General features: G+C 37.5%; 1 protein-coding gene across 2 annotated transcripts in view; it reads left to right on the top strand.

Moving 5' to 3' along the window:
* PNPLA8 (patatin like phospholipase domain containing 8) overlaps positions 1-12,365 on the top strand; it is a 38,911-nt gene extending 26,546 nt beyond the window's left edge. For both annotated transcript variants that reach the window (XM_032106417.1, XM_032106418.1), the window contains exons 9-10: positions 8,817-9,012; positions 10,808-12,365. In XM_032106417.1, coding sequence (XP_031962308.1) covers positions 8,817-9,012; positions 10,808-11,082 — 471 coding nt within the window. In that variant the 3' untranslated portion in view covers positions 11,083-12,365. The remainder of the gene's footprint in view (positions 1-8,816; positions 9,013-10,807) is intronic.
* Positions 12,366-12,449: the final 84 nt, after the last annotated feature.

Raw genomic sequence — 12,449 nt, 5'->3', positions numbered from 1 at the left:
CCTTTAGAATGAAGCTGAAACAAATTGTTCTTGGTCACTATACATTTTAGACGGACATTTGTTAAAAATACTGGCACCACCATCCATTGCTTGTCAGCAAGATAAAGAGGAAACAGTTCTGCTTCTGTCCTGTTTCATGTTTATAAAACATTATATATTTTTTCAAATAGTTTCTTAAGGAAAATAAAGATTTCCTGTCTTACTGGGAGCTCCTCTTCATCAATTTTATCCTCAGTAGTACTGTGACCAGTCTGACTGATTACTCCCAAGAGGAGAGCCATAATTCATGTATATTTCAAACATACTTGTATATATGTAACAGAACAGCATAATCATGTAACCTTTGTATTGAAAAGGGTATTTTTGTGCTGAATGCTATAGGGGGCTAGTTTATTGTACAGTTAAATTCGAATGTATAGATTTCTTTTTCACAAAGCATATGTCAAAAACTATAATTTTTTCATCCTAGTGATGCTTGACTGAGCAAGCCTTAAAGCTTAGGGTAGATACACTGACATTTTTATAACAACCCTGGGTGCCCAGAGCAGTGAGAGGACTATGCTGGGATGTGAATCTTGAAGTTACCTGTATTGATAGACCTTACAGGTAGTAAAAGAATTCTCTCCTTTCTCATTCCTGTCTTCTACTCTGAGGGCATTTGCTGCTACTTACGTAAATGTAATTGAGCTGATTTTATGGAATGATTTGGCAAGGCATACCCATTTACTTATAGAAAATAGAGTAAATGTTCTTAAAGTAGTTATTTTAATTTTTCTTAGAAGTAACCCCTTATTACGATGCAGCAACTCCTCAAACTCCTCATTTGCAGCAACAAGACTTATCCTTAAGCTGCATATTTGTTATATTTATGTTGACTTCAAGCACAGAATTTAAAAAATACTTTTCAGAAGTCCATTCAGAATCTTAGCGTGTCTTGTCCTAGTCTGTGATAGCCTTGTACTAATTCTGTCTCTGCTTTTTCACAAAGACAATGGAAGTAAACAAGAGAGCAAGTCTGTAAGAGTGAACTAAAATGCAAAGCATGTCTGCATAGGCAGTGAGGTGAAGTGGTTACTATGGAGCCAACAAACTCAACTTCCAAATATCAGACTTGGCTTTCATACATTATATATCCTTCATTTGGTGCTAGATTATTTTCTTCACAAAGTTTAGCATCATCTAAGTGAAACTGTGCAGCACACAAGGTGTTATACAGAACAATTATATGGCACAACTTGAGTCTGACAGAATTAAGAAATGCAATGAGAGCCTATGAATATAGTAAATGTCCTTAACTTGTGAGAAACAACTGCTCTCCCATGGTAAGGCATGGTATGATTTTTGAATTTTAATATCTTAATTTTAAATAATTATTTTCAAAGTATTGACTTAAGTGTGTCACTGGTGACTTCTTGCCCATTCACCATAATTATTTAAATAGGACAAGATTTTCAGAAAGTCCTGTGCTACCAGGCTCCCAAGTGCTCTGGAGCACTTTCTTTGAGACTTCCTAATCTATTTTCTTTCTGATTGTAGAATTTGCACCCATCTGTTTCACAGTGTTTAACTAGGCCTTTCTTTGCCTCTAGAACCATGCAAACAGGGTGTCTCCATCATAGTTTTTATTGGAGCATTTGCTTACAAAAGGTGCATTTTTCCTGCTCTAAATAATTTAGGATCTATTAGTCAAGTCACAAGGGAGCCTTGCCTGACCATTTTGCAACTATCAAAACACTAAGAAAATACTAGCTATAGCTTTAGACTCCTGATTACTCACCAGCAAGCCCTAAAAATATGGTTACAGTTGCATTAAGGAATTTTTGTGAAAAAAACTGTGTGAAAAAAATTAATTGGCTTCACCTGGGAATAAGATATTAAATAAAACAGAACAACTGAATGTTTACCACTTGGAAAGCCTTTGTCAAAAGACTGAAAACAATGTCCCAGTCCCTGAGTTCACTGCTTTGCTATCACTAGCAAATTTGGGGTTGTATTGTTACTAAACTCAATTTTAATATTAACTTACTTGATGACTTCCACTATTTTTAATTTGGAATTTTTTAAAAAGCGTTTTTCCTTACTGCTTGCCTGCATGATGACATTGGGAGAGTTATGCACCCTTTTCTAGTATTGCCTTGCATTAGCATTCCTATGCCAGCACTTTGTGTTTGGTGTACAGCCAGCAAATTAAGTTGACTCAAGTGTAGAATGGTTTTGCAAAGTTCAGCAGATGAAGCAGTGTCTGGCACTTGCCAGTGCCCTGAGTGTAGCAGCAGAGAAGGGAAGGGATGACTCATGTATGTTTGGGAAGTGAAAAAGAGAGTTTGCAGCTGGGTTGAGATCTAGCTAAATGAGAAGAGATGGTGAAATGTAGGGAAGGCCAGATAATCCAAGAATGGGAGAACAGAAAGAAAAAGGGATCTGCCCAGGCTTTGCCCAACACTGAGTTCTTAGTCAAAACTTGGGCCAGTTGCACCTTTTGTGGATATTGGTCAACAGTTTAGTCATTTGAAGAGCTCGTGTAAGTTACCCTTTCTTTTACAGATTGCAAGGTGTGATTCACAGACTCATTTATGTTGGAAAAAACCTACAAAATCCAGCTATTAACCTAACACTGCCCATTCCACCACTAAACCATGTCCCTAAACACCACATCTGAATGTCTTCTAAATACCTCCAGGGATGATGACTCCACCACTTTCTTCTTCAGTGTGTTCTAATGGTTTTTGGTGAAGACATTTTTCTTAAATGTCCAACAGAAACCTCTCTTGGCACTACAAATTTTGCATTTTCCACAAGACTGAGACTGGACTGGCAAAATTCAATTTCTAATATGAATGGATTTTGAAATGTAATTTCATTTTACAGGTAAAATTGCATGCATCTGTGATCCATGCAGTATTTCTTTAAATAGAGTAGAACCTTAGGAAAATTGGAGAAGAGGGCCTCAGGTGGTTATCTGGTCTAGCCTCCTGTTCAAAACAGGCTAAACCTCAAAGTTGAGTTGGGTTGCTCAAGACTTTGCCCAGTGTAGTTTTGAAAATATCCAAGGATGGAGATTCCACAGCATCTATGGCTGTTACTCTGTACTTTTTGAAAGAATCTGTGTGTTTCTAATTTAGATAGTGAAACACTGTGATTAGCTTCCTCCTTGGCTTTCTCTTTTTAACAGGGTAAGCAAACCTACTTCCCTGCATCTCTTCTCATGTTCTGTGTGCTTCAGCCCCCAAACCATCTTAGTGGTTCTTTAGTGTACGTGTTCCGGTTCTTCAGTGCTTTGTAACTGCGTGTCCTAAGCTGTACACAGTGTCTATCTCTGGTCTGGCCTTGTGTGTACTGAATGAAAGGGGATAATCACTTCACTTGATCTCCTAGTTTTGCTTTTACACCCAGTGTATGTTGATAATGTAGTAATTTACTGAATATTCTGTTCATACTGTCTCTCTTTCTGTGTGCACACAGGCAGTACCATTCCATAGGGACATAGCTAAAAATATAGAGGAAAGGAGGGACACAGTGAAGACATTCCATCTCTCAAAAAGGAACTGATAAACTTAATAGGAACCAAAAAGGTTTAGGGCTCCACATAAAGTTAGCAATGCTTCATAGAATTTGAATTGTAGCTTGAAACTTGAAGCTTATAGTATAAGTTAAAATATCACTTTCTATCTAACAAGATTTTTGCACCATCATATGTGGTATAAAGATCCTTATTTTGCTTTGAGACAAACAGAGATTGATATTGCATCTCTGTAGCCGTAGATCAGATAAATTGACCTTGTTTACTTCCAGTTGTTTAATTGCACAGAAGTTTAGAGTGGGAAGAAAGCTCATGGAAACTAGCATGGATGAGGAAGCTGAAGACATTCCATACTACTGGCAATCATTGTCTTTGTTTATTGCATTTTGGTTAATGTATTTTTATAAATATATTTTAAAAGCTGAATGCTTACAATAAAATATTTTAATTAGTAAGTTATAAATAATTTAGATGAGTTTATATAGTATTTTGTAGCTACAGAATAACTTCAGTGGAATCAGAAAAAAATTCAACGCAGCAAATTTAGCAGCTCTTCAAAGCAAGGATCAGTGAAGTTTCTTGTGATCTCAGTATCTTATGTACAAAACTGCAGAGTCGATCACTTGGGGCTTCTGTTCCTGTGAGTCAAGGGCAAGCATGGAGAAGGATATGTCATTAAAATTAATTTAAAAAAATTTAGATCTGGCTTTCATATTTCTGTATTGCTAGTTCAATATACTTCTTGGTATGGGCTTTTTCCCAGTTTTATGAAGTCAGGGGAATTACTCAGAAGGGTTAGTTTCTGTTCTTTAATTTTCAGAATGGAAAATTATTTATTGTTTACAATTTTCTTAGAATGCACATAGATGTGAAAATATTGTAACTAATTTTAGAACTGGTGAAAATACTTTTTCACAAGAATTTTAGCTTTTGACATAATTAGCTCTATGGTTGCCAGACCTACAGATTTAAACAAATTACTGCAGTATTTCCTTCACTGAGTCCTTAATAGTACAGTTTAACTAACAGCATTATTTACTCCTTTAATAGTTGATCATTGTAAGCAAAAGCAGTATGATGAACATCGCTTTTTTAACAGAGTAATCTTATTTGAAGTATTGATTAAGACATGGTCATTATCATCCATAATCTCTTTGGAGGAGAAGAAAAAGGTCAGTTGCCCTTCTTAGTCCTGCTTTTAACTTTCAAAAACTGACATATGTCTATTATCTGTACAAATGCTAGAAGTTGTGTCTAAATTGAAAATCATTAGGAATTTACTGTCCTTACAATAAACCTATATTGGAGAATGCTTAAATATGGAAATCATTGCACAAAGCTGTTAGTTATCATCACAAACACATTTGGTGAGTGTAGGTATTTTATGTTCCTTTGATCTTTTATTTGTCAGTATTATAAAAATATTGTAGTATTTTAGTGTTATATACCCTCAACTTCTGATAACACTAATTTTCCCATGGTGTAGCAGTCATATTTAATTTAATTATATTGACAATATCAGTGGAAATTATTTTGTAAGCATGTTTTTAATCTAGGATTTAAAGAAAGGATTAAGCACCACCAAGATAATAATTAAGATTTTAGATAAATTCATGGGGAATTATATAGAGGACAAAAACATCCTTGTATTTAGTTTTCTAGACTAAACATGAGCAAAGGATAATGGGCACCAAAGAGACCATTCATGTTAGCAGTGTATTTAGTGTTTTGAGCAAGGCAGATGGTATCCAGAAAGAGTTCAAAGAGCTTTTTGTAGGTTGAAATGAAAGGTTAATTAAAAGCAAACTCAAAAAATTAAGCTCAGTAATCTTACTGTTCTTACTTATCTAGCACAGCTGTAGTTACAAGGAGTTCCTGTAAAATGTTTTTCATCTCCAAAATTTTTTTTATTCTAATCTGTTCCTGAGTGGAGTTGCTTTTCCTTATTGTTCTAGAAATGTGTTGGTCAGGTATGGAACATAGGGAGTTCAGGAACTTTAGAATATAGGGAGTGCTTGCATTATCCTTATTGTACTAAATATTCTGTTTCTTTCATGTTTTACTTGTTTGTAAAGATTCTGAATGGATACAGCTATCTTCATCTCTCCTATTGATAATGTTCTCAAGCTTAAGTTTTGCCTTTTGTAACTGCTGGTTTTCAGGCATTCCCAATATAAAAAGCTCTGTTTAATTCAAATTCCAGATTAATCTATTCCTTAGTTAGAGTGAAGGTCATTTTACTTCCAAGAAGTGCCGAACATACTTCTTCAGATTCAACGGATCAAAATCTCATTGTCTGAATGCTTATCAGGCTTACTGTCAGTCACACTGATTCTTATTAGTCCTGAAGTATTTTATCCCAGCCTCATCACCTCCACTTTTAACATGTTGCTAGCAAAAGATGTCTCTCCTCAATTCAAGAGTCGTATTTGTTCTAGTAGTATTGGGCTGAATTCTGATCTTCAGACAACTTAAAGAAGCCTCATATCCCCAGGGCTGGTCCTCGGGGGACCTTGAATCATCCTGATACCTGATGAAAGGACAATAGAGAAGAGCTCAAGCCACTAAGCAGATCTTTCAAGTGCTTTCAATTGACGTGACGGCAGCTGTCGTAGTTGATGGTGGAACCAACAAGGAAAGGTGCTTTGCTAGACCTGGTGGTTAGGAAGAATAAAGAACTGGTTGGGGATTTGAAAGTTCAAGAAAGCCTTGGCTATAGTGACTGTGAGAAGAAGGAGTTCAGGATCCTAAGAGGAGGAAGCAGGGGAACAAAGCAGGACTACAGCACTGCATTTCAGGAAAACAGACTTCATCCTCATCAGAGCTCTGCTTGGAAGAATCTCATGGACTATGACCTTGGAGATGAGGGGTCTGGGAGAGCTGGCTGATAGTAATCATTCCCTTCAAATTCAGGAAAGGACCGCCCCAATAAGCAGGAAATCAAGCAAAGATGGCAGGCAGGGATGAGCAAGGATGTCCTAATTGAACTCCAATGTAAAAAGAAAGTGTACAAAACGTGGAAGGAGGGACAAGTGACCCAGAAATATAGATGTCTTGTCCAGTCTTGCGGAGGTGGGGCCAGGAAAGCACAAGCTGGTCTGGAGAGGGATATAAAGGGCAACAACAAAAGATTCTACAAGTACATAAACAGCAAAAGGAAGACTAGGGGAAATGTGGGCCTGCTACTGACTGGGGCAAGAGAGCTTGTGACAAATGATTTGGAGAAGTCCAAGATGCTTAATGCTGCCTTTGTCTCAGTCTGTACCAATAAAAACAGCTTTCAGGAATCCCAGGCCCCTGCAACTAGAGGGAAGTCTGGTGCAAGGAGGAGGAGAACTGGGTTAGGGAGCAGTTAAATGAACTGGTCATACATAAATTCGTAAGGTCTGATGTGTTGCACCCATGAGTGCTGATGGAGTTGGCTGAGGCCATTGTGAGGTGACTTGATTATGGCTATTGGGAAAGCAGATCTCATTCATGTCTGCAGGAGCAGAAAGAAGAAAACTCTGGGAGAGTTCAGTCTCATTGACTTCAGCCCAATCCCATAGGAGATGATAGAGGACATCCTCCAGAAAAGGATTTCAAAAGTCATGAAGGACAAGAAGATGATCATGAGTAGCCAGCATGGATTTACAAAGTAGTTTACTCATGACTGACCAACCCTGGCAGCCTTCTGCAACTGGTAGGCAAGTAGAAGGCACTGGATGTTGTTTGTCTGAACTTGTAAAGCCTTTGACACCTACCCCACATACTGCCAAGTTGACAAAGTGTGGGTTAGGTAAACAGATGGTGAGGTGGATACAAACTAGCTGAATGACCAGGGCCGAGTTGGGATCAGTGTCACAAAGTCAAGTTGGAAACAAGACACTAGAGGTGTACCTAGGCATCAATACTGGGGCAAATCCTAGTTAACATCTTCATTAATGACCTGGATGATGGGACAGAGTATACCTGCAGGAATTCCATGGATGATACAAACATGGGAGGATCGACTGGTACATGAATGGTTGGGCCACACTCAAAGGGACCTCAAAAGGCTGAAGAATTCTTATGAAGTTCAAAAAGGCAAAAGGCAGAGCCCTGCTTATGTGGAGGAATAGCCTCATTACACTGAGTTGTAAAGCACTTTGGCAGAGGAGGACCTTGGGGTGCTGGTGGATGACAAGCTCAACATGAGCGATGCACACTTGCAGTAAAAAAAGCCAACTGGGCTGCATCAACAACAGTGCTTCCAGTGGCCATGGGGGATGGTCCTTCTTCTCTGCACTGCGCAGGCCATATCTGGAGTGCTGTCTCCAGTTTCCCAGTACAAGAGAGGCATGAGTATATTTGAGTTAGTCCAGTTCAGGGCTACAAAGATGATTGAGGGACTCCTGTGAGGAGAGACTGAGGCAGCTGAGACTGTTCAGCCAAGAGGAGAAGGCTCAAGGAGGGGATTTTACCCATGTGCACAAATCAAGGATGGGAGGGAATGAAGATGAGGAAGCTGTGGTCTTCCCAGTATTGCCCACTGGTAGGAAAAAAGACAGTGGTGCAAATGAAAACATGTGAAATTTCATCTGAACACAGGAAAAAGTTTTTTACTGTGAGGGTGGTCAAACACTGGAACAGGTTGCCCACAGGGGTTTTGGAGTCTCCATTTGTGGAGATACTCAAAACCCAGCTGGACATGGCCTTGGGCAGCATACTGTAGCTGATCCTGCTTGAGCAGGGGGCTTGGACCACGTGAGCTCAGTAAGTTCTTTCCAACCTAAATGGCTTTGCAACTCTTAAAATCAAGGCTGTGTAATGACTGTGCTTACAAAGTAAGCTTTGGCCAAGCTTAGCTCTTGTGATTTTTCTTTTTTAATTTATTTTGGAATCTGCAGGTAGTGATTGGGGTTTTGTTACAGAAAATTTTCTTGTAATACCACTAATAAGCATTTCGAGGGGCAGACCTTTTGATTAAGAAATTGTCAATAGGCGTATCTGTCTTACTGAAAAGGTCTTCAGAAAATGAAGTCATAACTTCTCTAGATATTCCAGTGAATGCTGCTGTTTCAGCCTACCTCTTCTATGTAATGTAGCAGAATCAAGCACAGCCCCAGAAGCTGCTCTGACAGTGCCCAGGAGGCCAAGCTATGCAGCTGCTGCATCGCGCAAACAGAGCAATTGCACAAAAGTTGGAAATTAATGCTTATTGGTTTTAATTTGGTTTGTATATTAGGGCTATGCTAGTTTAATTCATAGTTGCAGTTTCTTTTATGAGAATATGTTATGTATAGTACCAATATTTGTACTTCTTTTTAATTTACAGGATGGAGGTCTGCTCCTAAATAATCCTTCTGCGCTGGCAGTTCATGAGTGCAAGTGTCTTTGGCCGAATGTTCCATTGCAGTGTCTGATTTCGCTGGGCACTGGTCGATACGAAAGCGAAGTAAAGACCAACGTCACACACACCAGTCTGAAAGCCAAATTGACAAATGTTATCAACAGTGCAACTGATACAGAAGGTTGGTGTCTTAAAATACACTTGTATTGTGACTGTCCTCAGTTTTATTTATGTTTCCTAGAATTATAGCTCCAATTCAGAGAACGATCTTCAACCTTTTGTCTTTCCCCTTCTCCCCTCTACCAGCCCCATGAAACTAATTGAAGCATGTCTCTTTGTAACTTACTGTGTATAGTTTTAGTACCAATATTACCTGTTTTCTGGAGGATAAATCTTTTTACTTGAGCTTTAGGATAAAAGGCATATTCTGGAATTAATTTAAAAATCATATTTTCTTATATTTTGTTTTTCCCATAACACAGAAAAGCTTAGTAGTTAATACAGAACATTGATTTTCAACAGCTTCAGAAAAAGTATTTGATTTCTGATCTTTTTTATATATGCTTTTATACCTGTACTTTGCCAAGGACTATACTGTATCTGCCAGTCCTGATGACTTCCATTGCTATCAGGAGGAGCCAAGCATCTGTTTTCTAAAATAAATTTGATTCCTAGTAGATGGGAGTACACTGGAACTCTATCACTAGCAGTTTACTTTTGTTTATATAAACAGGAAGTACTGATATACAGATAATTTCCCTCTCCCCTTACAAAGGAAACTGATATTGCAAAAGGCCAGGGAACAAGAAATGCTCTTACAGTTTAGAGCCCTTGCTGTATAGTCTCTGTCAACTGACTGTCACTAGTAGGAAAAAGCTAGATTTTGGATTGCCTTTTGGTTTTTGCACAGTTGTGGAAAGGCAGTGGGAATTGTGGGAAGGAGATATGTGGTGTCCACTTTCTATCAGAAAGTTTCATTGCAGATGAAAAATGAGGCAAGAAATTTGATGGGAAGAGGAAGAAAGGAGAGTTCATTGTGGAGACCAAAGGAAAAGAAATGGAAAGAGGGGAGCGTAGATTTGAGCAAATGGGAACTTACATTACGAAGGAAAAAAGGGAGGGTATTAAATAGGACAAGAAAGACTGGATGTGGTGAGACAAGAACAGACATAGATGAGTAATTTGCAGGAGGAGAGGCCAAGCCAAGAGGATTTCTGATTTACAAGAATCTTTTTGTGATCTTACCCATGATTTTTTTTTCACTTCAAACTTTTTATATGACAATAGATGTTTAAAAGAATGGAGGAACATGGTAAGAATGGAAAGAAGTTAGAATGAATGCTGAAGGAGGTGATAGAAATGGAATTTTAAATGAGCCAACAGAAAGATCTAAAGGGAGAGAGAAACAGATTACAAAAAAAGAACATACAAATGCATTACACAGTTTATTATTTTACAGAAGTCATTTAATTTAACTTGAATATTTTAAATTAACAGTTGTAAACAAAGGTTTAATCCTACATATTTTTACTTTGAGATTGCAGAAGAATGTATATCTGTCATTTTCATAATACTAATGTTAGTACCAAGTGTAACAAATCGTGGGTATCTTGAAATGGGAATATGCAAGTTACATTCCTGCTCCTCAGGATATGCTCTTACTTGTTAAGGAATGGAATGTAATTAAAAATCTAGATAGCTGAAAAGCCTACTTAATTGTCATACCAGTGAAGTTGTCTTGGAATAAAAGATGAAGCTTTTTGAGAGTAAACAGAGCTACAGGGTCAATTATAAACCTTCTAATGAGAAAGGAGTTTTGATGAGACAGTGGTAGAAAAATGTTTACTCAGCAAAGCAGCACATATTTACTCTTAGTGTGTCACTCCAGAGCAGATGTTGTTCAGAGCACTTGCAGGACTGTCAGAATCTCTCATGTGAATTTATTTAACTGTTTTCTTCATTTGTTTTCAATACAGAAGTTCACACCATGCTGGATGCACTGTTGCCTCCAGATACTTATTTCAGATTTAACCCTCTTATGAATGAAGACATACCTCTGGATGAAAGTCGTAAAGAGAAACTGAGTCAGCTGCAGACAGATGGAATTCGTTATTTAGAACGAAATGAAGAAAAACTAAGGAAAGCTGCAAAAATATTAACACAAGAAAAATCAGCTTTGCAGAGGCTTCAGGACTGGATAAGATTAAAGGCTGACATGTATGAAGGCCTGCCGTTTCTTTCCAAATTGTGAATAAGTAATGCATGAAAGATAAATGTAAATCTTGTTCCAGAAAATCCATTTGGTACTGTAAAGGAAGAACGTTTATTCAGGGTAAATAACATCTTTGGAAAGCTATCAGAATTCTGGAGAAAGCCATTCAGGATGGCTGTTTCGTGCACACTTGTTACAAGGTTTTATGGTGTTAATTATTTTTGGAACTTAATGAATCTTACTGTTGCTCTACTTTAATTTCTGAAAGTCGGTAAAACTGAAAATTATGAAAACAATTGTGCAATGCATTTTTGGATGTATGTACTATAACTACAGTGGCAGAAAACCTTTATTTATCAACTACCAGGCTTATTCGAAGTTAACAAAAAAAATTAAATCCTCATTCACTTTAGTGTAGGCAATATACCTGTTAGGCTCTTATATAGGCAGTGTATTTAATAGAAATGTAATGTTCTTGCAAAAACTCTGCCTGTGTTAATTGCACTTTTACATTTGAAAAATAACATTTAAATTTGTTTTTTATTTTAGTGGATTTTGTACATAACAGTAGTTATGAGTAAAATGTTTGGATGACTATAAATGGCCTATTAAATTATCAACATTAACTGGTATTTTTAGAACTTTCTGCTTATTGTTTTTATGGGAATAACTGCCGATTGATTAATTCATTATTTGAAAATAAGCCCAAGTCCCAAAACTGCACTTGAGCTGCTAGCCCAGTTATAGGATAAAGGAAATAAAATCCTGAAATAGTTCATATGAATGAGAAGGTTTCTTAGAGAAACTTTGCCAAACTCGAGGTGTATCTAGTCAAGAAGAAAATGAAATTTGAAACATCAAATTATATAAATTTCTTTTTTATCTTCTAACTTTCATATATGCATTCTTCTGAAATTACCTCAGAGCTTTGAAGTTAATGTTTAGAACTTATTCCAGTCCTACTGCCCATTCCTTTAGGCATACTTCCTGCATATGCTGTGAGGGATGTCGTGAAAACAGCATTTTCAACAACAGGAGGGCACATGGGAGTTCTTCAAAACAGTGCAGTGAAATTTGAGGTAGGCACAGCTGCTGTCACATGTTGGGCTGTACCTGTTAATAAGATTGTTTGCCAGGCACCTGGGTGAGTGTCTTGTAGACAGCTACAACGCATGAGAATATTGACTAGATAAAATGTATGTTCCATGCAGTAGCTAAAACACCCCGTTTCACCAAAATCAGTGTATTTGGCACTTTGCTGTTTGGAACTAATCACCTGCCATTGCATTATCTACTAAAAATAACATTTATTGTGATAGTCACCTTCTGTACTTGTTTAAAGCATTGAAAATGTTATTAGGCTGCAGTTCGGAAAGGAACTATGAGGCAGACAGCTGAGATCTTTG

The sequence above is a fragment of the Corvus moneduloides genome, chromosome 4, assembly GCF_009650955.1.
Source record: "Corvus moneduloides isolate bCorMon1 chromosome 4, bCorMon1.pri, whole genome shotgun sequence".
NCBI classification, from domain to species: Eukaryota; Metazoa; Chordata; class Aves; order Passeriformes; family Corvidae; genus Corvus; species Corvus moneduloides.
This window is presented reverse-complemented; position numbering and strand designations above follow the sequence as displayed.